At 38.4% G+C, this 27,938-nt stretch overlaps 1 protein-coding gene across 7 annotated transcripts in view; it reads left to right on the top strand.

Annotated features, from left to right (window-relative positions):
• The window catches only part of PPFIA2 (PTPRF interacting protein alpha 2), a 642,070-nt gene that overhangs the window by 526,455 nt on the left and 87,677 nt on the right, over positions 1-27,938 (top strand). For 4 of the 7 annotated variants that reach the window (XM_008166061.4, XM_065559866.1, XM_065559861.1 and 1 more), the window contains 7 exons: positions 3,354-3,440; positions 3,860-3,943; positions 4,341-4,472; positions 6,000-6,062; positions 9,081-9,172; positions 17,260-17,395; positions 18,049-18,269. In XM_008166061.4, coding sequence (XP_008164283.1) covers positions 3,354-3,440; positions 3,860-3,943; positions 4,341-4,472; positions 6,000-6,062; positions 9,081-9,172; positions 17,260-17,395; positions 18,049-18,269 — 815 coding nt within the window. The remainder of the gene's footprint in view (positions 1-3,353; positions 3,441-3,859; positions 3,944-4,340; positions 4,473-5,999; positions 6,063-9,080; positions 9,173-17,259; positions 17,396-18,048; positions 18,270-27,938) is intronic. The other 3 variants (XM_065559858.1, XM_065559854.1, XM_008166372.3) reach the window with 1 other exon arrangement.

Genomic DNA, 27,938 nt, shown 5'->3' with positions numbered 1-27,938 from the left:
AGCAGCCAGCAACCTTGCCCAGCCCGCATGGCAGAGCCCAGCTTCTGGGTGGCACTGGCGAGCTCCCTACAAGCGAGCGGAACCTGCTGGCTGGGAGCTGATGACAGCAAGGCCTGGGCAAGAAGCCAGACCCGGCTGTGTGGATAGATTGTGGGGGTCTGTAATAGGCCCCTTCCCAGTGTGAGCCTGATGCCATGGCACCATTGGCACCATTGTAAACCCAGTACTGCATTGCTTAACAAATCTATTTATACCCCAGTATTCTGGATACATATTTTCAATAATTGTTGCTGAATACCGCACAGTGTATTTTACTGAGCCTCCCAAAGAGAATAACAGAAAATAATTACTTGTGTCTTATATGCAAAAAATGCTACCCTGAGAAAGCTTTAAAAGTTTGGCATTTGATTATGATGTCATATTTGAGCAAAGTCAATACAAAATTGCAGCCAAAAAATTAGCGTAATTCCTTTGGCTGCTAGTATGTTTTCTGATGCACTTTTAAATCTTAAAAGTCTCACTTTTAAAGCATGTTTAAATCTCAGTTGGACCGAAGTCATTTAGTGCAATATCACTAGAGCTTTAAGCTTAAAGTGTACTTAGTTGAATTATAGCTCTGCAAATAAACAATATACACAGTACACATCCCCATCTAGAATTTATTAATTCTGCCTCTGCATTAACTGGATCAGCAACTGCAGTTAGTTTCCAGTGTCCCAAATAGAATATAATTTGCTTCTTCTTAGGTAAATAAGGAGCAAAATTTTAGGAACAAAAGGAGCCAAAAGGAAGTTGAAAGAGAACCAGTATGCTTGAACGTTAAAAAAAATATATATTTTTGGAACTATGACATTGGTCTTCATTCTCATTTACATTAAATTATGTTCACTTTAGACTACTAGAGCAGTATAAAGAGGCTTTGATGTAAATGAAAACCAGGCTCATTGCCTTTTATAATAGAAAATATATCATCAGATACCTTGATGACTGGGGCTCAGATTATTTAAGCAAGTATATAACTTTAAGCGTATGAGTAATCTCACTGAAATAAATATGTCTGCTTACACCTACGTTTAAGTACCTTGCTGAATCAGCAGTGTGGATTCTAACATGCATGATAGTCATCATAGGAACTGGATAATCAGATACTTATAAAGAGCCTGTGTGCATTTTGGTCAGAAATATGAATAGAGTTTTTCCTATAACAATAAATACTTTGATATTCTACCCTATTTGTTTTATTGGTGCCTCAGACAAACCATGCAGTTAAAGAATTATCCATCATATAATTTCGAATGAAAATCCTTCCTACAATTTGAAATATAGATGTGAGCAGCACATTTGAATGAAACAGCTGCCCAGACTTCTTTATCAAGAGTATGAACAAGGCAGAACCACATATCAGATGTCTTGAGTGAGGTGCTCTTCAAAGCTAGAAGTAATGTGTTTGAACATATAAGGATCTTGCACGTGAAAGTGTTGAGAATAAATTAAATTTAACTTTGCACTCAGCCATTAAACCTCAATGTAGCTTAATTTTCTAGGAATGATGCTTCCAGCATGTTCTCTGTGACCCTGAAAGTAAAAGGTTTAAAATAATCTATAATTTCCCTAATCCTGTGTTTCTGCTACCTCTTGATCAGTGATTCAGAGCTCTGAGAACTTTTTTCCAGTCCTAGTACTGATTTTAAGAGTCATATTCATCCAATAAGGGTAAAGAAACTATATCATATGACTTATGTGACAAAATACAACTAACTTATAAAGCTAAAATTTATAACATTGAATACTGAATACTCAATATCGAACTGATTGTGATTGGTCCATATAGTAATAAATAAAAATAGAGTAGTTTCAAATAATGACTAATCCAAAGAAATCACAATCTGCTTGCAGATAATCCACAATCAGAAAAAGAGGCTAAATTAATCAAAGAATTATCTGGGACATTTATGTTTACCCTTTACATTTTACAAGTGAATAAACTTTATAAATACTCGGTAGTTGAAAATGATGTTAACTAAATAACATTGTATTAAAAAAACCTAGTGGTTAGGTATAAAACTTCATATATCAGTGTATGTGTATATTCATACTGTTCGTAATAGGAATGAATCCATACTGACAGTTGCAGTTTATATTTATAAAATTGTACATCAGTCTAATTTTGTGTCAATGACTCTTTAGTTCTGATAATACCATTGAAGTGATTTTAAATTATGGTGTACCAATGGTAATTACTTTGATAAATATACCTAACTGTTATTTTGGTAAGTCATTTGTAGATGACAGTCTCACTAACGAAGTATTACTTTATTAATAATGTTAGATGTGTTGAGAGTTTGCTCATCTGGTGACCCAGAGTTCACCTTTTGAGAGAATGACTACTCTGAGCATTTGGCAATCAGGAGCTCACAAAGAACAGGCATTGGTAGCACTGTGCTATCTGTGCTCCTTATGCATGTCTCTTGTTTCCATACCAACAAATTCAACATAACATTCATTTTTACAATGTTACCGTAGACTTCCTTGGTATGAAGGAACATGGAGACCCATATTTTAGAATAAATGACTTATTCAGCTGGGTTCTTTCAGAAAAGTGTTGAATCTTTGGATGGACTGCGATATTTCATATTCAGTACCTATACTGTTTTAAATTACTTTTTATCAAATTAATGCATTTTTATTTATAGGTTCTTCTCTTAATTATGACCCTGATCTTGCAAAGGGATCATCTTGGAAAAGTTTGGGAACTATATTGTTTTACTAGAATAAAAAGGGGTTACTTGATCTTTCTAAAATAGAATCCTAAAACTTGAGTCTTATTTTATATGGTTAATCCTTTGTGTTTTGTAGTAATGAGGGAATCTGGCATTATATTGCACAGTTACTGTAAACTCCATTAATTTAGTATATTCTACAACATATGTGCATTGTTTTCATTCCTATAAAGTGGTAGCAAGAATCCTGAAGAACTTTCTGACATTGGCCTCTCAACATCATATTCTGGTGTTTAGTTCACCATAATTCCAACTACTACATTAGACCGTATTAGCCAGAGTTGCTTTGATTTTACTCTGTAGTAACCTTTCATCAGCCAGCCATCACTAACCTTGAACTTCCATATCTAGGTTGATAGCTTTTTTAGCATTTCATTATTTTTAGTTGATCCACATCAACTGCATCACATCCACCAACTATCAGTGTAGTTTATTCCATATAAAATTCAGTCAAAGTATTAAATTTTCAGTCACACTTTTCATTTAAGCATTCTGTGCTGTATTCTTTTCAGTGTCAGTGTCTTTAGTTCTGATTTTTCAATTTTGTCCCTCTCCTTTTCCTTAACTTGTTAGTCTGATCCAACCTCTTCTACCTCATCTGATGATTATCAATATGTTATGGAAGCTAAGCTACAAGAAATGATCTCCATACGTAGGAAGGTAGTCCTACTGGACTTTACTTTCTATTGCTAAATAGAATCCATCTGATTTGTTTTCATTTATTTTTTTAATTATTTTTTTTATTGATAATCAACCATCGTGCAGTTTAGTGCTTCAGGAGCTTACAATTTTACGATGGCAGGTTTGTGTTCAAACCATGCACAGTCTGCATGTTACATTTGGCTGATTTCATTGCTCATAAATAACTCCAATATTTTGCTGATGCTTGGATGTAACAGGCCTTTGTAGCTGACACATTTCAAGCAATGCTGTTCAGCTGCCTGTTTAAACAAAGTTTATTTTTTGAAAACTAAGTTTGCAGTTAGTAGTAGCTTGCTTTATATTTTGTTTAAACTTTGCTGACAAAGATTTGCAAAGCAATTTAAATTTCAGACCGAGTCTTCCTATTTTTTTTACAGGCAGAAGAAAGACATGGTAACATTGAAGAACGTATGAGACACTTGGAAGCTCAACTTGAAGAAAAGAATCAGGAACTTCAAAGAGTATGTGTATTGCAGACCATTTATTTTTTGTGCTTATAATTTAACAATATAGGGCCAAATTCTGCCCTCAGTTACATGCCTACAACTCCATTAATTGCAGAATAATGCTTTTGTGAGTCTGAGAGCAGAATCTGTGCTGCATTTTTTCATCAACTTCGTCAACTGATTTAAATCTAGTTTTAGTTGGCTATAAACAGTCTGCTGATACAGAAGTTTCTAATATACCTTGATCAGGAGTTAATATGTATTTATCAATAGATGAACTTAAACTATAATTTCTTCTGTTGCTGGATATTTTAATGAAAATGTTTTCAATCACCATAAAATCTACGCATTTTAATAGGGCATTAATTAACTTGGAAACTTATCATTGTATTTCCTTTGTTCTGTACTGAAGGCAAGACAAAGAGAGAAAATGAATGAGGAGCACAACAAAAGATTGTCAGATACTGTAGACAGACTTTTGACAGAATCCAATGAGCGCCTGCAGCTACACTTAAAAGAGAGAATGGCAGCACTTGAGGAAAAGGTAAAGTGCAAAGGGCAGAATAAACTTAAATTGAATAAGGTTACTACTGTATATATTTTATCTGGATATAAATGTGATGCTGATGCTATGATGCACAGGCAAATGTGAACCTAATAGCTACAAATCTAATCAAATTTTTAGCATCAAGCAAAATATCAGATATTCATATTCTGGTAGAGTTTTTATAATACTGTGGATAATATATAACTTATTGAGCTTTTACATGTTCAAATCAAGGTACATACTTTCATGAAAGAACCCTCCAAATGCCATTGTGAGGTGGATATTATTATCTCCATTTTTACTGATGGGGAAAAGGAACCAGAGGTGGAGAGCTTACCCAAGCTTGCCCACAGCCACAACATGAGGCTCTGGCAGAACTAGGGTTAAAATTCAGGAGTTCCCAAGATCTGTTCTCATTCCTAAAATGCATCTTCTTTGCAGTTAAAAGTTTACATAACAGATATGTGCTCTTTTATTCCCAGATAAATGTTTCATTCAGGGTAGGAGTGAGATGTATAGGTTAGTCAGTGACCAGAGAAAGAATAAATTATGGAAGTTGTTCTTCAGTGGATTCCACTAATCCCTTTGTTATCTTAAAGAGAAATAAAAAAGAGGTGTGTTTAACACTTACTTGAGGAGGGAAGGCTGGAAGATGATTAATGTGATGATATTATAGACTCAGCTTGAGGATTTGTGACACAGACATTCAGAAACATTCTCCATTTGCTCTTGTCTTATCTATTGCTTGGCTCTGAACGCATCCTTGAGATGTTTCCTGGGATTATTGGGGAGCAAATTCATGTTTGGCCCTCTGAATTTGAGTATTTCCACTTTAGCCATCCCAATTCCACTCTTCTTCATACATACACAAAGACTGAAATGTGTTTCACTCACACAAAGCCACTGGCTCAGGGACTCTTTCTACAGTCCCAAGCCCCCTTGCATCATTGATATGCTGGTTTCTCGGTCCCCATCCCTTCCACCCCATAATCTGACAACGGGGTTTACATTGTGCAAAGTTGCTCTGGCCCTCGACACCATGATGAATTTCACTCTAAACATCAGATCCCTTTGAGTGGTTTAAAACTCACTAAAGTCTCCTTAAATAGTCGAAGAAAATGATCTATTCCTCTGAAATCCTCATTCATATACACCTCCAGCCAAACTTCTCCAAGGCAACATGTACAGCTGCAGATTTTTGCTGCTCCTGAGGCAGAATACTGTAGAAAGTAGAGAATATGCTGTCACAGAGAGAACCTGTGGGGAAAAGAATGTGTAAAAATCTCAGATTAAGATATTAGAAAAGTGTCTTCTGTCCTTGAAAGAAAATATTTGGATTGTTTATAGGGTTCTTGATCTGACCTGTACACATTCCGAAAATATTAACAGATTCATATTGAAAATTCTGTGGAGAACAAGATGGATCAGTTCACTTAATTTAGTTAACTTGATCAGATGGCAGCTTCTGGTACTGGATGTTTCCTCCTGTTTAATTTACATTTCAAATGTCTTTTTCTCTCCTAGAATGTTTTAATTCAGGAATCTGAAAGTTTCAGGAAGAACCTGGAAGAATCTTTACATGACAAGGTACTATATAACTCTCCTATTTTATCTGTAATCTCATTGTTTTATTTAGAAAAATCATCTGATATTTGAATATGAGAAAATATGTTTGTGGTGTACTTAACCTCTCAAACTGGCCCCTGGAAGTGGATCAAATAGCAGTAAAATACTCCTGAGGATCCAGGAGTAGATGGTTCTTTACCCACCCAGTTGCTTAAGCTAGAAATTGATGCTAAAAATGCTCCTAAAAATATAGTTTATGGTTGAAATTCTGGCCCCATTGAAGTGAATTGACTTCAGTGGGGCCAGGATTTCACCATACAAATTGTAGTTCTTAAAAAGACTGGTTTAACAGAGATTTTCATGTAAATGGTTATACGTCTTTAGTTAAAAAAATAATTATTTGATTTGATACATTTACTCTAACAGGTGCAGTGAAATTATACTAACCATAGCTGAAAGGTGCCTTTTTGAGTTCAGGGCAATTTAACAACAAAACACTGGTTTAGTGAATCAGTCAAATTAATTATAAATGTTTATTCCAAACACAAGTTTTTGGTTTTATTTTAAAGATATACTTGCCTTAAAGGCAGTAGAACACGAAAATGCATCCACCTTTAGATTTATACATAAAGCATTTTTGCAGTGTGTCCAATTAAATTAAAATATATAGTGTGGAATGGAAAAAATACTGCTACACTTGTTCCTAAGGGGAAAATAACTATTACCATATGACACCCAAAACGAACATGAAATGAGGAAAATGGTAAGCGAAAATATCTGTTTAAATCTATTGTTATTTTACCATAAAGTAATTTTGTAGAGAGGCAGGGAGATTTTGTGGTTAAGGCACTGAACTAGAGCTCAAAAGATTGTGATTCAATTCCTGACTGCAACAAATTTGCGGTGTGACCTCGGGCAAGTACTTAATGTCTCTTTGCCTCAGTTCCCCATGTGTAAAATGGGATAATAAACCTTCCTTTCAGCCACTATTTGTCCTGTCTGTTCAGACTGTGAGCTCTTTGGAGCAAAAATTGTCTGTTATGTATGTGTACAGCTCCTTGCAAAATGGGGCCACTAGGTACTAGCATAATGTAAATAATAATGATATTACCTTCATATGTAATACACTATTACAAAAATATTTAAAATATCTCTTGTCACTTAATTTTGGGTTAGGAATGTGGCAGCTGTATATTTTTTAATATTTACAATTTTATTAATTTCCAATTCCTTGCTTTGTTTTAATTATTTTTAGAAATTCATTATTATAGGGTTACCATACGTCCGGATTTTCCCGGACATGTCCGGCTTTTTGGGCCTCAAATCCCCGTCCAGGGGGAAATCCCAAAAAGCCTAGGGAGGTAGGGCGCGGCAGTGCGGGGCCAGGGGCCGGCGCGGTGCTGGGCCGGGCCGGGGGCCGGGCCGGGGGCCGGGCCGGGGGTGCGGGCACTTGGCTGGGGGCCAGGACCGGGGTCGGCCAGGGCTGGGGCAGGGGGCATGGGGCCGGCGCGGTGCTGGGCCGGGGGCACGGGCACTTGGCCCGGGGCCGGTGCGGGTGCTCGGCCAGGGACCGGGGCCGGGACCGGGGCCGGGGGCCGGGACCGGCGCGGTGCTCGGCCAGGGCTGGGGCCGGGGGCGCGGGCACTTGGCCGGGGGCCGGGACCAGGGTCAGCGTGGTGCTGGGCCAGGGGCCGGCGCGATGCTGGGCCGGGAGCGCGGGCACTTGGCCGGGGGCTGGTGCGGTGCTCGGCCGGGGGTTCGGGCACTTGGCCGGGGCCCCAGCCGGGCGGGAGACACCGGGGCCAGAGCCTCTTGACCTGGGCCAGCCGGCCGCCAAAGGAAGCTGCTAGGCCAGGGGGGCCGGACTGAGCCGTGCTGCGCCGCACCCCGCCCCAGCTTACCTGCTGCCTCCCTGTTTCAGGCTTCCCGCGAACATTTGATTCGCGGGAAGCAGGGGAGGGGGAGGAGCAGGGGGCGGAGCGTTCAGGGGAGGGGGAAGAGTTGGGGCGGGGCTGGGGGCGGGGCTGGGGGCGGGGAAAGAGTGGAGTTGGGGTGGGGCCGGGGCCCCATGGAGTGTCCTCCTTTTTAAAAATTAAAATATGGTAACCCTCATTATTATGACAGAAGAAAGCTGAATTGTTTTGTGTTAAAAAAACGCAAAACTATAGAAACCTACCTCTTTTATCTAGCAACTGTTATAACTGTGTGTGTTCAAAATTTGGCCAGTTTTAAGAGGTGCAAAGTGGTGATTAGCATCCTTCATGTCTGCTGGCACTGCTGGAAATTGAGGTTTCTGAGCACCTCATAGAAGGTCTCATCAGCTCACAAGATTGAGCCTTAAGGCCTCAATTCAGCAAGACACTTAAACATCTGCCTATCTTTAAAGAAGAGGATTACTCACAAGCATAAAGCTAGGCATGTACTTAGGGACTTTGCTGAATTGGAGCCATAAGTCAGTGGGACTTAACTATGTGCTTAAAGTTAAGTACTTAAGGGCTGAAGAGAGATGGACTTAAGCACGGGCTTGAGTACTTTCCTGAATCCTGGTCTTACCTGGTTTGCAAGTTATTCATCACTTGGTTGGTTAGTAATAGTCATTTCTAGCAATGGCAGCATCATATGCCACCATTCCACATATTTTTGAAAGTGCATTCCTCAGCATTTTTTCTTATCCGCCTAATTTTGCTATTAGTGCTTCTTTCAAGTCATCATCCACGGTAAATGGTGTTTACTTTGCCTTTTCAGCCCTAAACTATTGTTTTAGTTTCTTCTTCTTTTCTAACACAAGTTGCATAAAAAAATGTAATTTTCAGGCATGAGCCCTTCACAAAGTTTCTTCCAGCTTGTGAGGATATAGTAAGGAGTACTAGACAGCCTTCTCTCAATGCACAGGCATTATTAACAGTAATGGCATTTGCATGGGGTCATCAAAAGGAAACTATGGCTGAGTTTATTTCCTATTTTAGAAGTCAGTAACTAATTTTTTTAGAGTTTTATATTCAATACAACTGCTCTTAAAAACATTTCTCCTTTTTTCAGGAAAGATTGTCAGAAGAAATTGACAAACTGAGATCTGAACTTGACCAGTTGAAAATAAGGGCTGGCTCTTTAATTGAACCTACATTGTCAAGGTAACTTACAAAAATCATAAAGTAATTGAACTTCAAGACAACGTGTAAAGATTGTTCAAGACTTTATAACAAGGATGTGTTTTCAATAGACATTAAAAACATTTTTTTTAAAGTTAGCTGTTCAATGGTTACTATTGTCCCTTTTGATTGTTTTTCATAATATAGCTGGGGCCTAACATAAGTGAGTATCTATTACCATATTGCTAAGATCAGAATCAAGTCTTCTGTTTTAAACTCTGTTATACTTCTAAATTATACTAAAATACTTCAATAATTTCCAGGAAAGTCTGAAAATAGAATTCCAGTTGCCACCTTTAACACTAGAATTGATTAACAAATTTAGAGTCATACACCAACAATTATATCTAACTGTTATTTTTCCCTTAAGTGAGAGTTAACAAGGTTTTGCTTAGTGCATACAGTAAGGCCCCGATCCTTCAGCTTATTGTGCAGGCAAAGTTCAGCAGGGTTCCTCACAGGCACAATGATCTGTCTGCCAAAGTTTGTTGAAGGATCAGGAACGAACTAATAATGAGACATGAGCTTTTTGAATACAAATCTTGTCTGCTACTGATAGCTGAAGATAAATTATTTGGGAAAGCTGTTGCTATGGTTATAGAATAATAGAATAATTTTCCTTTCTGTCCAACAATGTCCTTTAAAATAAAATTCACACCTGTTTCTCCTGCCTTCATTTCGTAACTAGCAAGCTTAATATGTTAAAGTGTAGGATTTGTCAGCCAAAACACATGGTACAAAACTAAATTGAGGAAATTGTAATCTGAATCAAGTTCTTTTTCCTTGAATGCTGTTATATTTGCCTGCATAAGCTACTATACACCCTCATGTTTCTGAGAGAGATTGCTCAATGTTTGTTTTACACTCTTTTTTTTACTTTCTTATGCCCTTTATTTTAATTTATTTATGCTGTTTATTTGATATATAAGGAGAAATATAAATTAATGTAATGGACTCAAGCTTGTTAATTGTTATAACAGTTTCTCACTTTGTTCTTTTGAAACTTGAGTTACGTGGTCTCACACACACACACACACACAAGTTTTATATAGCGCCTTTCTCATGAAGATCTTAGAGTGCTTTATAAACATTAAACCATAATTCAGCCTTGCAACACCACTATGAAACTGGCAAGTATAACCTCCATTTCAGAGATGGGGAAACTGCTACACAAGCAGTGTAGAATAGAGCAACAGTGTTTAATTGCAACATACGCTCTGTGTCAAGCTATATGAAGCACTTCATAGTGACACTCATGGGTTTTTTTAGAGTGAAGACCACATACTTGCTTAAATGAAGAGAACTGCTGGACAAATCTCAGCACCTGGCACAAGGGTTACTGCCCCAGGTGTAGCTGCTTAGCTGCGACCTCTCACCATCATGGGGGAAAAGCAGTCTTATTTTCTTGTCACTCACTGCCTTGCTGGCTTCTGTGAACACATCCTCATAGCCTGTGCCTAGGTGCTGTCTCAGCTCCATGAGCTGCCTTACAACTGTTCCCCTGGAATTCAGCAGTGCACTCTAAAAGTGTTTACTTCCCGATTCCTATACCCACACTTACAAAGCTGCTGCTGCTGGAACTCTTCGCTGAGTGTGGGTAATACAGTGAATTCCTGATGCTGAGATCCCTTCACTTGTACTTGAATTCTTCCACCTCTCAGGAATGGAGCAAGGAGAACTCATCCCATTATATAGGCTGGTCTTTCAACAAGGAGGATACAACATGGGCTTATGTGGCATTATGAGGCTGGACAGTAGATGAATGACTACTGGCTGGAGACTGGAATCTGGGCTGCCTCCTACTGTCTGCCATCCCATTGCAGAGCTGACAGGCATTGTGTACACTCTCTGACCTAATTTAGAATGGGCGCCACATTTTTCAGACATATACACCTAAAGGGTGTATTCACATCCCACTACTATAAGTCATGCACTCCGGCATAATTTAGAGGGTCCTAACTGTGCATGTGTCTTCCAGGCGCAATTTTCCATTGAACCATAAGGATTTTCAAGAGCCTCCAATAAGAGACTACACAAAAATTCACACTGAATACCCTGATGGGTGTGTGCAAAACAGCCCACAGTATGTTTGCAGTGTATTATCTTGAATTTTTCAATTTACATTAGGAATATGAAGCTTTTTAAATTAACAATTACTATTTGTAGTTTGTACTCTGGAAGAATTAATAAGTCATTCTCATCGTTTGTAATTAGTAATTTTGTTTCAAAGTTGTATGTTCAATTCAAATTTAATTTTAAACATAAATATGTTTGGGAAATGGAATGCAAATCACATCATTGATTTGATTTTCATTTTCCTTGCATTATGTTTAGAATAACCATTTCTGGCTTAACACACTAAGAAGTTAGTTCATTTAAAGCTAAAATCAAAGTATTCTGAAGTACTCAAAATAACAAGGATTTTTTATTATAGGAACATCCACACAGGTTATAACATAGCTTTTCAAGGTTGTCACTAATATTTACCAGCTCAAACACAAAATCTACTTGCCCACCCTTCACCATTATGATTTATGAAGGAAAAAATAGGAGACTCACCATTTATGACTATAGGGATCTGATATATGCTGTATCTAGGAACTAAATCCTAAGACATATTTTCCAACATATGTCTCTGGAATTGTTTATGGCTCTTATCTCATACTTCAGAGTATGTGGTATCTGTCTTCCTTTTTGTTTTGCTGTAGAATATTTATTGTTGGTTAAAGGTACCATATTGGCAGCTTAGGACAATGAAACCTTGATTTGTTGTTCACAGAATTGGCACAGTACATGTAATAAATGGCACTATCGCTCTTTACAGAGCATGGTGTATGTGCCGATGACTTCTTTTATAGCTGCTGAGTTCGATGCGCGAGTAACAGTCCTGTTCACAGGTAGGGCACACTCACACCCTAGCAGTGCTCTGAATCCAAGCAGCAGATTCTTTCCTCCTCAGATGCCAGTCATCACAAATCTTGATCCAGTTTGCCTTGCAACACTTCACTCCATCTACAAGTTGTCTCCACCAACCAGAGCGGCATTCCGCTCTCCTTTCCCAATCATTCAGAGAGATTCCAATGGATAATTAAGTCATCTTTACAAGCATCCCAAAATCTATGCAGCAGTCTGCCTCTTTCTAGACCCTTCGTGAACTTCTGAGTACTACACACTCTTTGGGATCCTGTAATCTGGCATTCACTTGTCATGTCCAAGCCACCTGAGTCTTTTCTTACTAATCAGTGTTCCCATGGATGGTATATCAGCTCGATTTAACACTTCCACATTTGTCACCCTGTCTTGCCATCTTATTCGAAGAATTTTTTGCAAGCATTTGATATAAAAGCTGTTTAATCTTTTGGTATGTTTGGCGTAAGTCATCCATATTTCTGAGCCATATAGAAGAGTGGATAAAACACATCTCACATAAATATGGATTTTCACTTTAGTTGATAATTTGTTATTGTTCCAGGCTTTGTCTTGAAAAGTTCCTTGCTTATTTGCCAATTCTACTAGTGAGCTCAGCAAGAAGATCTACATTGCTGGTAACAATAGAGCTAAGGCAGCAAAATTGGTCAATACCATCCAATACCATACCATGTAAGATGATATCTGGAACTGGTTTTGAAGAGACTTGGTGCATGGTAACCGTCTTCTTCATGCTTATTGCTAGCCCAAAGACTTTGCATGAATCAGAGAACTTGGTAATAAGATATTGTAGGGCATCAACACTGTGAGCCACAAGGGCTGCATCATCTGCAAACAACAGGTCCCTTGTGATGGTCTCTTTCACCTTTGTCTTGGCTCTGAACCTTGCAATGTTAAACCTCCATCATGTCTAGTGCTAAGATAGACATCCTGTCGAACATCATGGGATGCATGTTGAAGCAGGAATGAGAAGTAAAAAAGTATTAAATAATGTAGGAGCCAGTATGCACCCCTGCTTCACTCCATTGTTGATGTTAAATGAGTCAGGCTCTTGGTTTTTGTACATTACAGTTGCTTTCATGCAATTGTATAAGGATTTCACAAGATTTAGCAATAGAGGTGGACAACCAAGCTGTGACGGGTTGGATCATAGAAACCCCCTTGGGAACTGCCAACCGATGTGCCACGACTCTTCTGCCCCTGCTTTCCCTGCCAGCTTGGGACTCCAGCACCCTGTCCTGTTGAGCCAGACATGCCAGTCTGCTCCAACACTGACCCAAGGTCTGAACCACATGTCCCAAAGCTGCAGACTTAACTGAAAGCAGCTTACAGAAGTGTTCCTGTCTTTAACACTCAGATGCCCAACTCCAAATGGGGTCCAACCCCCAAATAAAGCTTATACAGGGTAAACTCATAAATTGTTTGCCCTCTATAACACTGATAGAGAGATATGCACAGCTCTTTGCCCCCCCCCAGCTCCCACCCAGGTATCAATACATACTCTGGGTTAATTAATAAGTAAAAAATGATTTTATTAAATACAGAAAGTAAGATTTAAGTGGTTCCAAGTAGTAATAGACAGAACAAAGTGAATTACCAAACAAAATAAAATAAAACATGCAAGTCTAAGCCTAGTAGAGTAATAAAACTGAATACAGATAAGATCGCACCCTCAGAGATGTTTCAATATGTTTCTTTCACAGACTGGATGCCTTCCTAGTCTGGGCACAATCCTTTCCCCCTGGTACAGCCCTAGTTCTAGCTCAGGTGGTAGCTAGGGGATTTCTCATGATGGCCGCCCCCTTTGTTCTCTTCCACGCACTTATATATCTTTTGCATAAGGCGGGAATCCTTTGTCCCTCTCTGGGTTCCCACCCTCTCCTTCTCAATGGAAAAGCACCAGGTTAAAGATGGATTCCAGTTCAAGTGACATGATTACATGTCACTGTAAGACTTAATTACCCACTTGCCAGCACACACGTATACAGGAAAACTTGCAAGTAAAATAGAGCCATCTACAGTCTATTGTCCTGGTTAATGGGAGCCATCAAGATTCCAAACCATTAATGGCCCACTCTTTGCATAATTACAATAGGCCCTCAGAGTTATATTTCATATTTCTAGTTTCAGATACAAAAGTGATACATTTATACAAATAAGATGACCACACTCGGTAGATTATAAACTTTGTAATGATACCTTACAAGAGACCTTTTGCATGAAGCATTTTTTAGTTACATTATGTTCACACTCATCAGCATACTTTCATAAAATCATATAGAGTGCAACATCACACCAGCATCTTCAGACCAACTAACCATGTCAAAGGTTTTTGTTAAATCTATAAAAGCCATGTACAGTGGACTACGCTTCTCTCTGCACTTTTCCTGCAGTTGTCTTCCAGAGAAGATCATGTCTATGCTGGGCCTTCCCAAGCAGAGGCCACATTGGCTCTCAGGATAGATTATTCTCAGCTAAAGTTTGAAGTCTAGGTAAAAGAATACAGCTTAAGATTTTTCTCATGATGTTAAGAAGAGATATTGCTCTGTGGCTTTCACAGTCACTTCTGTCTCTTTTGTTTTTGTAGAGTTGGATGAAACAAGCATCTTTAAAATCTTGAGGAACAGTTTCTTCCTTCCAACAGAGTAATAATACCTTGTGTAATCTTAGCCTTCTAGCAAACAAGCTTCCCCACATCATACAACCAAAGTACCTTTTTTCTGCTAGAGAAGGATCTATCTCTGGATGTAAGAGGACAGTCCTGTCTCCATGTCAATCCTGTCTCTGACCTCTCTGGAGAAACTGTTAATAACCGCAGTTGTGTTTTTTCCTACTAGGAATTCCAACTGAGATCACCCAGACTCTGATTCTGCACTCCATGCTCACTGGAGATGCAGTTAATGGTCCTATGTCACTGAACAGCCATCAGGTGGTTACATTTTAACAATATCAGTTGCTCTCACTTTCCGACTAATGTGGTGTTGCTAAAATTTAGGCTAATGCCTCATTCTTCTAGGCAACAATTTATTTTAGTTCAAAATAAATGATCCTGTAGTGAAAGTGAACATCTGTTGAAATCTATTTATATACTACATATCTGGAATGGGGAAGGGAGGATTACATTAATATTCTTCTAATAGTATTACAGATTTTACAGATATTACAGATTATTGGAATGGGTTACCTAAGGAGGTGGTGGAATCACCATCCTTAGAGGTTTTTAAGGCCCGGTTTGACAAAGCCTTGGCTGAGATGATTTAGTTGGTGTTGGTTCTGCTTTGAGCAGGGGATTGGACTGGATGACCTCCTGAGGTCTCTTTCAACCCTAATATGCTATGATTCTATGATTTTAGCATAAATGTGATTTTCTGAATGATTTCCTTCATTTTGGAAATCAGTCATACCTTTACTTAGACAGCTTTCATCTCTAAAGATTAAAGCCATTATTTTCTTGGGCAACATTCTTCCACTGAGCTGAAGGAAATATTTTTAGGGATAAAAATCATATTTTGTTTCTTGAAAACTAATTATTAACCTTGCTGTGAACCTTTTAAGGAAGATGGTCACAAGCTGATTGTAAGCTTTTTTTTCCAGTTTGAAAGGAGTTAAAATTTAAATATGGAGGCATATTTTTCATGTGCATTCTAGATAGAGTAACTTTCTTGACTACTACAGAAATGCAAGTAGTCAGATAAGATTCTCCTTTCACTGTTGTTATTTATAACATATATATTATTTTAAAAAAATCCTTCTGTGTAGGAGTAACAATTTACTTTTCTTAACCATTCTCTTTTCTCCATTCAAGTTAGTACAATGAGAGATGACAGATGCAACAGTATATTTGCCACCTGCTAAAACAAACACAAAGATTATCTACCCTTTCCCCTTAACTGCTTTCTGTCTGTGTGTCAGTCTTCAGACTGCCAGTTCCAGAGACCACAGACCATTGCTTCCTGTCTGCCTGGAAGGCTACTAGCACATCTTTAGGAGATACCATAAACAAACAAATAAACAAGTAATAAGTGTTGTACTTTGATACTGACGAAGTATCGTCACTACAATATTTGTAACATTACATTTCACTTCTCTAATGTTATCATGCCAAGTGCATCCTTTTGCGAAGGCCAAAATGTGGCCAAATCTTCATGACTGTTCGAGAATTCTCAGAGGGTGCATGGAGACTTCATTCCCCTTATTTCCCACTATGAGCAGCAACTGTGATGGGTCTGGGAGGTACAAGCACTGCCCTAGGTTAGTTCTGTCACAGGTACTAACCTCCTGAAAAGAGTCAAGGAAGGGGAACATAGTCTGTGCCCCCCCCCCCCGACACACACACACACAGTCCCCACAAGCCAGCAAAACTGATGTTGGGCAGGAAGAGAATGCTGCATTGCTTCAGTGAGTGGCAGTGTTCCCACTCTAGAATGCACACACACACAGGAAAACTAGGAAGAATTCTGACTGTCAGCCACAATTCTTCCATTGTTGTCCTGGAGCTTAGACCATCCTCATCCCCAGCCCTGCAATGCAGCCAATGGTTTAAAAGCCAGAGTCATCCCCAACCGCACTTGTGGAAGCCACGGTTCTTAGGCTGTATCAGTTGTATTAGTTTAAACTATTAACATAGTACCAGAGATATAGCATTCCAATCATAACCATAAACCTTTATATCATTGGGAAGTTGACTAACATTATCATAATGTAGAGCATGTCTTAATAAGCAGATTGATTCATCTTCCTTTTCATTCATGATCGCATAACACTGTCATGGCAACAATTGCTTACATAGAAAAGTAATACTACAAAAGTGTTTAGGGTGGGATATGCAAAAATGATTAATGTTGAGCCGACTCTGCTGATTGACTTCATTGGAGCTCTGCCAATTCGCACCAGCTGCGGATCTGGGCTGTTGTGGTTTGTTATTTAATTCTTTAATATAAAAAGGGTCAAGATTTATTTCCTTTATTACCCCCACCATATGTTTAGAAAATGTTCACTGAATTGTGTCCCCAATGTAGTTTCTCTTGCAAGGCTTAATGAATTAATGTCAATAAAGGTCTGAGACCCTAGAATGAAAGGCACTGTATTATCATTACTGTTATTTGAATTTACCTATTGTCTCTGCCTCAATCCTTTTTCAGATCTCACCTTGACACATCAGCAGAACTGAGGTATTCTGTGGGTTCCTTGGTTGATAGCCAATCTGACTACAGGTCAACTAAAGTGATAAGGCGACCCAGAAGAGGTCGTATGGGGGTCCGGAGAGATGAACCAAAGGTTAACCATTTAATTGTTTTCACTTGTGAAACACTGCAAGCTTTTTTGCATGCATTATTACAATGTATTCCTAAACAATGACAGCATTAAACACTGGCATACATAATGCACCGCAAAAGTGCCTTAGCTAACTAGTTTGCTGACAGCTTATAGGAAATCTTCTTTTAATTGCATATGGTATTAATAGCTCATGTTAACAATTAAAATCCCCACACTGGGATATGACAGTATACCTCAGTGTTTGTAGAAGATACTCGATGGGGTTACAAATTGTGTAGTTTTCTCAGCAAACAGTAGGATTTTTCCATACAAATCTACAAGTACATCCACTGCTGTATAGCAGCCAACACAAATAGCGCAGAGGGAGATATTCAAGTTCAGTGGGAGTTGGAAACCTAACTGGACACCTTTGAAAATCTCTTCCTTAGTTAATGCTGAACTGCAGTAGAAACTATATGAAAGAACTTTACAGCATCTTTATTCTCATCAAATAAATCTATCATTCTTAATGTTGTTACAAATAAGAAAGGGATTAATAATGACAGAGCCAGTATTTTAAAATGTTAATGCTTCATCTTTTCCATTTTCCAGCAAGCTATTTTTGAAATAGTTTCTCAGGCTAAACTATATGCATTTTGTACATTTTTGCTTAGGTGAAATCTCTTGGGGATCATGAGTGGAACAGAACTCAGCAGATTGGAGTCTTGAGCAGCCACCCATTTGAAAGTGACACCGAAATGTCTGATATTGATGACGATGATAGAGAAACTATTTTTAGCTCCATGGATCTTCTGTCACCAAGTGGGCATTCAGATGCCCAGACTCTGGCCATGATGCTTCAGGAGCAACTAGATGCAATCAACAAAGAAATAAGGTACCTAACATCAACCAACTGCAATGTGTTTTCTGGTCATAGATCAATCTTCCCCATTTTGCTCAGGATCAGTTTCCATAGACTGCAGTGGGAGCCCCACTCTTGCATTCCACGGCAGTAATTGGGGAATGTATGTGTTTATGTATAAGAATATGTACTATAGTGGAAGTAATGATAGCAATTTCCTTTCTTAAACATGGAGCTTGCAAAGAACATGCCAGGGGAAGAGAAATAATTAGCTCTGTAGAAGAAGCTATTTTAGGGTACACTAACACAGGGAAGCTTTCTGATAGACCTTTATTCAGAGGCCTTCTTTTCAAGATTTTTACATGCCCATCCTACATAACTCCATTCTACCATTAATGAACTGTTATCCTGAAGATTTGAATTCAGTGATATGCATGGTTCCTGCTGTTAGTTACACCTGTAATACACGTCATATGGGTCTGGGTTACTAAGTATGGTATGAAAGCAGGAAGGAATTCAGTATGAGATGCATATTCCAGACCGAGTTATAGGGCTCAAAGACAAGGAAAAAAACCTCAATGTATTAAACTGCACTAATTTCATCTGGAATTATTGAGAGGCAATAAACATTGAACCCAAGGATGCAATTTTAATAGACACTTTTCACAGCAGAACCACAGTTTACCTCTTTTGTCAAAAAGGTAGGTTTAAAAAGATTGTGTGATAAATTGATCATGTTTTCTTCAGAACATCCATTTATTACCTCCCAGTTCCGAGGAAAGAGATGAAAGAGATGTCATTAATGCATCAATGTCCAGGTCATACCAATAGGTTACCGTACTATTTAGTAATCAGATGGAGAGTAGTTTGAAATATCCCCTTTACCTTGTGCTAGTTTTTCCTCAAGTCTTTCTCTTTGTGTAAGGTAGCCTTGAAAGAATAGAGCTCAGTGTAATATATACTCTTGAGCATGTTTTAAAATGACATTAAAAACTTTTCCATTCTAGGGTGGGTTGAGGCCGCTTATTTTTCACTGTAGGTTTATAGTTGAGTATTTGGGACTCCCAACATGTTTCCATTTGATTCATATAGAATTTTGTTTCAATTTTCTAAAATCTGTTTCACGGCATTTCTGTCAAGATAAAAGGCCAATGGAAAATTTTGCTGTTGGAAGGTTTAAATCTTGCTAAAATAGCATATTCCTAATATAGGGAAAAAAAGGAATTTTATTCATGTTTTCTTTTATTACTAGCCAGGACCCTGACTAGTCAGAAGGTTATAAGTTAAACAAATATCTTAACTTTTTTTAAAAATTAAAGTGTTGACCTTTTAAGAAGCAATTATCTGATATAATGGGGGTTTGGAGAAGAGAACATATCTGTAGGTAATGTAGATAGATAGGATTTATGTCATCCTGAATCAGATCATTGATCCATCTAGTCTTGCATCTTGCCTCTAGCAATAACTAGTACCTGATGCTTTAGAGGAAAGCAAAAAAGAGAGAAAAAACAACACACTTAGTTATTTTTGTAGTATTGTAGATTGACTGAGAGAAGAAAAAATTTTATTCCCCCCCACCCACCCACACACACAGAAATTATCAGCCAATGCCCTGAAGCATGAGTGACTCTCATCAAAAAATTGGCTTGTAAAGATACCCCTATAACTAATGGTCAGATTAGCTACTTTCATATTCCCTTTTGTAAATTTCAGGGAAAGTTATTCGGTCAGGAGAGTCCACCAAGAAATGATCACCCTCTTAAGAACATAAGAACATAAGAATGGTCCTATTGGGTCAGACCAAGGGTCCATCTAGCCCAGTATCCTGTCTTCCGACAGTGGCCAGTGCCAGGTGCCCCAGAGGAAATGAACAGAACAGGTAATCATCAAATGATCCATCCCCTGTCACTCATTCCCAGCTTCTGGCAGAGACTAGGGACACCATTCCTGCCCATCCTGGCTAATAGCCATTAATGGACCTATCTTCCATTAATTTATCTAGTTCCTTTTTGAATCCTGTTATGGTTCTTGGCCTTCACAGCATCCTCTGGCAAGGATTTGGTTGTGTTGACTGGGTTGACTGTGCATTGTATGAAGAAATACTTCCTTTTATTTGTTTTAAACCTGCTGCCTATTAATTTCATTTGGTGACCCCTAGTTCTTGTGTTATGAGAAGTAGTAAACAACACTTCATAGATTCATAGATTCTAGGACTGGAAGGGACCTTGAGAGGTCATCGAGTCCAGTCCCCTGCCCTCATGGCAGGACCAAATACTGTCTAGACCATCCTGGATAGACATTTATCTAACCTACTCTTAAATATCTCCAGAGATAGAGATTCCATAACCTCCCTAGGCAGTTTATTCCAGTGTTTAACCACCCTGACAATTAGGAACTTTTTCCTAATGTCCAACCTAAACCTCCCTTGCTGCAGTTTAAGCCCCTTGTTTCTTGTTCTATCCTTAGAGGCTAAGGTGAACAAGTTTTCTCCCTCCTCCTTATGACACCCTTTTAGATACCTGAAAACTGCTATCATGTCCCCTCTCAGTCTTCTCTTTTCCAAACTAAACAAACCCAATTCTTTCAGCCTTCCTTCATAGGTCATGTTCTGAAGACCTTTAATCATTCTTGTTGCTCTTCTCTGGACCCTCTCCAATTTCTCCACATCTTTCTTGAAATGTGGTGCCCAGAACTGGACACAATACTCCAGTTGAGGCCTAACCAGCACAGAATAGAGCAGAAGAATGACTTCTCGTGTCTTGCTCACAACACACCTGTTAATGCATCCCAGAATCATGTTTGCTTTTTTTGCAACAGCATCACACTGTTGACTCATATTTAGCTTGTGGCCCACTATAACCCCTAGATCCCTTTCTGCTGAACTCCTTCCTAGACAGTCTCTTCCCATTCTGTATGTGTGAAACTGATTGTTCCTTCCAGAGTGGAGCACTTTGCATTTGTCTTTGTTAAACTTCATCTTGTTTACCTCAGACCATTTCTCCAATTTGTCCAGATCGTTTTGAATTATCACCCTATCCTCCAAATCAGTTGCAATCCCTCCCAGTTTGGTATCAGCTGATAACTTAATAAGCATACTTTCTATGCCAATATCTAAGTTGTTGATGAAGATATTGAACAGAGCCGGTCCCAAAACAGACCCCTGCAGAACTCCACTTGTTATACCTTTCCAGCAGGATTGGGAACATTAATAACTACTCTCTGAGTACAGTTATCCAGCCAGTTATGCACCCATCTTATAGTCTAAGTTGTATTTGCCTAATTTATTGATAAGAATATCATGCGAGACCGTATCAAATGCCTTACTAAAGTCTAGGTATACCACATCCACCGTTTCTCCCTTATCCACAAGACTCGTTATCCTATCAAAGAAAGCTATCAGATTGGTTTGACATGATTTGTTCTTTACAAATCCATGCTGGCTATTCCCTATCACCTTACCACTTTCCAAGTGTTTGCAGATGATTTCCTTAATTACTTGCTCCATTATCTTCCCTGGCACAGAAGTTAAACTAACTGATCTGTAGTTTCCTGGGTTGTTTTTATTTCCCTTTTTATAGATGGGCACTATATTTGCCCTTTTCCAGTCTTCTGGAATCTCTCCTGTCTCCCATGATTTTCCAAAGATAATAACTAGAGGCTCAGATACCTCCTCTATTAGCTCCTTGAGTATTCTAGGATGCATTTCATCAGGCCCTGGTGATTTGCAGGCATCTAATTTTTCTAAGTGATTTTTAACTTGTTCTTTTTTTATTTTATCTTCTAAACCTACCCCTTCTAAACCTTCCTTATCTACTTTCTCTATACCAGTCATGATTTTATAGACCTCAATCATTACTCCCCTTACACGTCTCTTTTCCAAGCTGAAAAGTCCCGGTCTTATAAATCTCTCCTCATATGGAAGCTGTTCCATACCCCTAATCATTGTTGTTGCCCTTTTCTGAACTTTTTCCAATTCCAGTATATCTTTTTTTGAGATAGGGCGACCACATCTGCACACAGCATTCCAGATGTGGGCGTACCATGGATTTATATAGAGACAATGTGATATTTTCTGTCCTATTAGCTATCCCTTTCTTAATTATTCCCAGCATTCTGTTTGCTTTTTTGACTGGCGCTGCACATTGAGTGGATGTTTTCAGAGAACTCTCCACAGTGACTCCAAGATCTCTTTCTTGAGTGGTAACAGCTAATTTAAACCCCATCATATTATATGTATTGTTGGGATTATGCTTTCCAATATGCATTACTTTGCATTTATCAACAGTAAATTTCATCTGCCATTTTGTTGCCCAGTCACCCAGTTTTGAGAGATCCTTTTGTGGCTCTTCGCAGTCTGCCTGGGTCTTAACTATCTTTAGTAATTTTGTATCATTTGCAAATTTTGCCACCTCACTGTTTACCCATTTTTCCCGATCATTTATGAATATGTTGAATAGGACTGGTCCCAGAACAGACTCCTGGGGGACACCACTATTTACCTCTCTCTATTCTGAAAACTGACCATTTATTCCTACCCTTTGTTTCCTATCTTTTAACCAGTTACCAATCCATGAGAGCACCTTCCCTCTTATCCCATGGCAGCTTACTTTGCGTAAGCCTTTGTAGAGGGACCTTGTCAAAGGCTTTCTGAAAATCTAAGTACACTATATCCACTGGATCCCCTTGGTCCACATGGTTGTTGACCCCCTCAAAGAATTCTAGTAGATTGATGAGCATGATTTCCCTTTACTAAAACCATGTTGTCTCTTCCTCAACAAATTATGTTCATCTATATGTCTGGCAATATTGTTCTTTATCATATTTTCAACCAGTTTGCCCAGTACTGAAGTCAGGCTTACAGGCCTGTAATTGCCAGGATCACCTCTGGAGCCCTTTTTAAAAATTGACTTCACATTAGCTATCCTCCAGTCATCTGGTACAGAAGCTGATTTAAATGATAGGTTACAGACTACAATTAGTAGTTCTGCAATTTCACATTTGAGTTCCTTCAGAACTCTTGGGTGAATACCATCTGGTCCTGGTGACTTATTACTATTTAATTTATCAATTTGTTCCAAAACCTCTTCTAATGACACCTCAATCTGGGACAGTTCCTCAGATTTGTCATCTAAAAAGAATGGCTCAGGTTTGGGAATGTCCCTCACATCCTCAGCTGTGAAGAGCGATGCAAAGAATTAATTTAGTTTTTCCACTATGGCCTTATCGTCCTTGAGTGCTCCTTTAGCACCTCGATCATCCAGTGGCCCCTCGCAGGCTTCCTGCTCGTCATGTACTTTAAAAAAATTGCTATTACTTTTTGAGTCTTTGGCTAACTGTTCCTCAAATTCTTTTTTGGCCTTCCTAATTGTATTTTTACACTTCATTTGCCAGTGTTTATGCTCCTTTCTATTTTCCTCACTAGGATTTAACTTCCACTTTTTAAAAGATGCCCTTTTTCCTCTCACTGCTTCTTTTACTTTGTTGTTTAGCCATGGTGTCTCTTTTTTTGGTTCTCTTACTGTTTTTTTAATTTGGGGTATATATTTAAGTTGAGCCTCTATTATGGTGTCTTTAAAAAGTTTCCACTTTTCTGTTTAACCTCCTTATTTTTGTGCAGTTCCCCTTTCTGAAATTAAATGCTACAGTGTTAGGTCGCTGTGGTGTTTTTCCTGCCACAGGGATATTAAATTTAATTATATTATGGTCACTATTACCAATTGGTCCAGCTATATTCACCTCTTGGACCAGATCCTGTGCTCCACTTAGGACTAAATCAAGAATTGGGTTCCAGGACCAGCTGCTCTAAGAAGCAGTCATTTAAAGTGTCAAGAAACTTTATCGCTGCATCCCGTCCTGAGGTGACTTGTACTCAGTCAATATGGGAATAATTGAAATCCCCCATTATTATTATTGAGTTTTTTATTTTAATAGCCTCTCTAATCTGCCTGAGCATTTCACAGTCACTATAACCATCCTGGTCAGGTGATCGGTAATATATCCCTACTGCTATATTCTCAGATAAGATGATTTTTATTCATGCAATATGTCTTATGTAAGAGGGTGATCATCTGTTTTATCCAAACTGAACTAAAATTTAGATTTATTAATAACATGGAAAAGATTATTTTAATTCCCAGAATATGATCTACATTAGATCTTTCGTCAGATATCAGTTCAGAAAATACTGTAGACCTTTTATGGCAATTCTTAAATGGATTTCAGGCAAGAAGATTGATCTCAGCAAGGGACCTTTTAGCTTCTTTTATACTTTAGGCATTATGGCTCCTTTCATTTAATGTCTCTATTTTCACATTTCACTCTAAATCCTCAGCCCACCATCTTTCAGGTTCACATATTACTGCAATTCAGAACTGGATATTTTTCACCCCATGAATATATATTTATGGGTCATAGGAAAGTAAATGGAAGCAGTATGTTGTTTATAAACTATTATTAAAGAACACAGTGGGAGCAACCTAGGGCAGTATTTGGGCCCTGTGCATGAACATCGGAGTGGTTCACAGTAAGAGAGTCATTTTACCATGAGAATGAGTAAATGCCGCATCCCATTTTCCAGTGAAACGAAATGCATCAACCTTCATAGACAAATATTTCTTACTCGTTAGTTTGTGGGGATAAAACAGACAATTTGGTTTGAGTGTTTTCTCTTGTTTTATTAGTATGGATTATTTTTAAAAGACCTTTCTAAAGGTCCTGTGTATTCATTTGGTTTCAAATTCATATTCATACCTTCGCCACAGAAAATCACATAGATCCATAAATTTCCTATTATATGGTGAAAGAAGCCACTGCATAGTTAAGGATGAAGCTAGTGTCTCATTATAAATTCAATTTTTCAAGAATCGCTGTCCTATCTTTCCCATAAAGAAACAAACCCTCCTAAAATTTCACAAACCACATCTTATCCCAGGGTAGGTGTTTTTTTTCCTGACTAGTTTGGAAAAAAAATAGAAACAGGGGTTTTACAATTCTGGTGATTAAAAAGGTTCTTTGTCAGATTTTTTTTGAAAATAATTTTCAAACTTATTCTTGGCTTGACTTACAAACTGCATTTGTTTTGTTTCATTGGCCTCATTTGAGGGGAAGTACCCCTTAGTTTTGGTTTTCTGGAGAGGAAGGGCAAATGAAGGAATTACAAGGACATATCAAATACAGATCCAGTGAATGGGCATACTTATGCCCCACTAAGGTAGGCAGCAGAGAGATTAAATAGGGGCTCATTAGAGCAAGGATGTAAAGGAGAGGCAATAGGGAGGAAGCTTTCTCTTTTCCTCTCTTCCCAGCCTGAGGAGGAAATAGGTATAGGAAGCTCCCAGGCTCAGACAAGGAACAGTGGAACAGAAAAACTGACAATCTTGCTCACACAGAGTAACTAGCCTGTTTTCAAGAGACATCATAAATGGATGTTTGGCTTTCCCTCCATCTGAAGCCAGCCATCGCTTTGTCTGTTTCTTTTTCTTTTTCTGGTGGGCCCTTGTGAGGAACACTGTTCAGAGGAGTTTATGCCTTAAAATGGCAGGACACAGTATTTTGTTTCTTGGTTGCATTGTGTTATACTACAACATTACTGTTGGATGATGGAGGACTTAACATGTTTGCTGATAGACACAATAATTAATGTAGTCAAAAAGACAAACTGGCAAAGTTACATAAGCCTAAATACAGTGGATTCAGTTCTCCACTGTGCCCAGCCTGAGCTCAGATGCAATGCAGAAGAGGGATGAGAGGAGCTGATCTTAGTTTCCTGGCCATATTGTAAATTTTAAAATATTGGTGGGAGGGGAAGCTTTAACTTAAGCTGCTGGCAGATCTTTCACCAACAGAGCATCATGCTCTGCCATGCTTCCTCTCCTCCCGTCTGCAGACATGGCCCCCTCCCTTCTCCTGACTCAGGCCCTGCCTCCCCTACCTACTTCATGCACTCCCCCTACCCCCTGGCAGACGGAGACTCCAGCCCAATGTAATCAACCCATTTCATAACACTAGTGGGGATTTACTTACATCTACTTACCACGATGAGACAAATTGATAGAACTTTAATATAATTTAATGTACCATGGGACTATGTTCCTTTTGAAGTCTCTCCTACAGGTGTAGTAAACTACATGAAAAACAACTATGTAGATCCAACAGCAAAGTTTCCTCACAAATGAACCCAGAGAGGGCAAAGTTTAGGTTGGGTGGAAGTGTAAATTGGGGTAGGGTTATGATGAGTGATGAAAGATTGTGTGATGGCAGGAAATTGTGATTGCAGCCATCCCTTAACTGTTCATTTGCAGATTTTTTGTATTTCTTTTTTTTCCATAAAAGTTATAGATTTTTAAGACATATAACATAGATTTGAGCGTCTACACTTTTTATTTCCCCCCCTCCCCGCCCCCCCATGTCTGGTTTGATGATAAAAGAGAGAGAGAGAGAGAGAGAGAGAGGTTTTCTCTTAGTGGCAAATTCATATTCCATATATAAGGTAAAATAGTACAATAGACATTCAACAGTGTGTGCTTCCTTTTCTGTTATCTCCTTTTTGTGATCTCTACTGATACAATATCCCTGAAGTCTGACATGATTTTACATTTTATCCAAAAATACAGTGCGTCTCCAAATTCCATGGATTATTTTGAGTTGTATCTGGAGACCATACACTCAGCACACATGAAGTAGAACTGCATTAGATGTGTTTTACACAATAAAACAAAATGAGTAGGGTACATTTTAGGGCTGTCAATTAATGGCAGTTAACTCATGCGATTAACTCAAAAAATTAATTGCAATTTTAAAAATTAATCATGATTAATCGCACTGTTAAGCAATAAAATACCAATTGAAATTTATTGAGTAATTTTGGATGTTTTTTCTACATTTTCAAATATATTGATTCCTGTTACAACACAGAATACAAAGTGTACAATGCTCACTTTATATTATTATTTTGGATTACAAATATTTTCACTGTAAAAATGATAAACAAAAGAAACAGTATTTTTCAATTCACCTGATACAAGAACTGAAGTGCAATCTTTTTATCATGAAGGTGTAACTTTCAAATGTAGATTTTTTTTTGTTATATAACTGCACTCAAAAACAAAATAATGTAAAACTTTAGAGCCTAAAACTCCACTCAGTCCTACTTCTTGTTTAGCCAATCGCTAAGACAAAGAAGTTACTTTACATTTACGGGAGATAATGCTGACTGCTTTTTATTTACAATATCACCTGAAAGTGAGAACAGGTATTTGCATGACACTTTTGTAGCCAGCATTGCAAGGAATTTACATGCCAGATATACTAAACATTCGTATGCCCCTTCATGCTTCGGCCACCATTCCAGAGGACATGCTTCCATGCTGATGACGCTCTTTAAAAAAATAATGCTTTAATTAAATTTGTGACTGAACTCCTTCGGAGAGAATTGTATATCCCCTGTTCTGTTTTACTCACAGTCTGCCATATATTTAATGTTGTAGCAGTCTTGGATAATGACTCAGCAGATGTTCATTTTAAGAACACTCACAGTAGTTTTAACAAAACGCAAAGAAGGTACCAAAGTGAGATTTCTAAAGATAGATAGAGCATTTGACGCAAGGTTTAAGAATCTGAAGTGCTGTCCAAAATCTGAGAGGGACGAGGTGTGGAGAATGCTTTCAGAAGTTTTAAAAGAGCAACACTCCGATGCAGAAACTA

The sequence above is a fragment of the Chrysemys picta genome, chromosome 1 (assembly GCF_011386835.1).
Source record: "Chrysemys picta bellii isolate R12L10 chromosome 1, ASM1138683v2, whole genome shotgun sequence".
Classification (NCBI taxonomy): Eukaryota; Metazoa; Chordata; order Testudines; family Emydidae; genus Chrysemys; species Chrysemys picta.
Note: the sequence above shows the minus strand (reverse complement) of the source record. Positions and strands in the feature narration are given on the sequence as shown.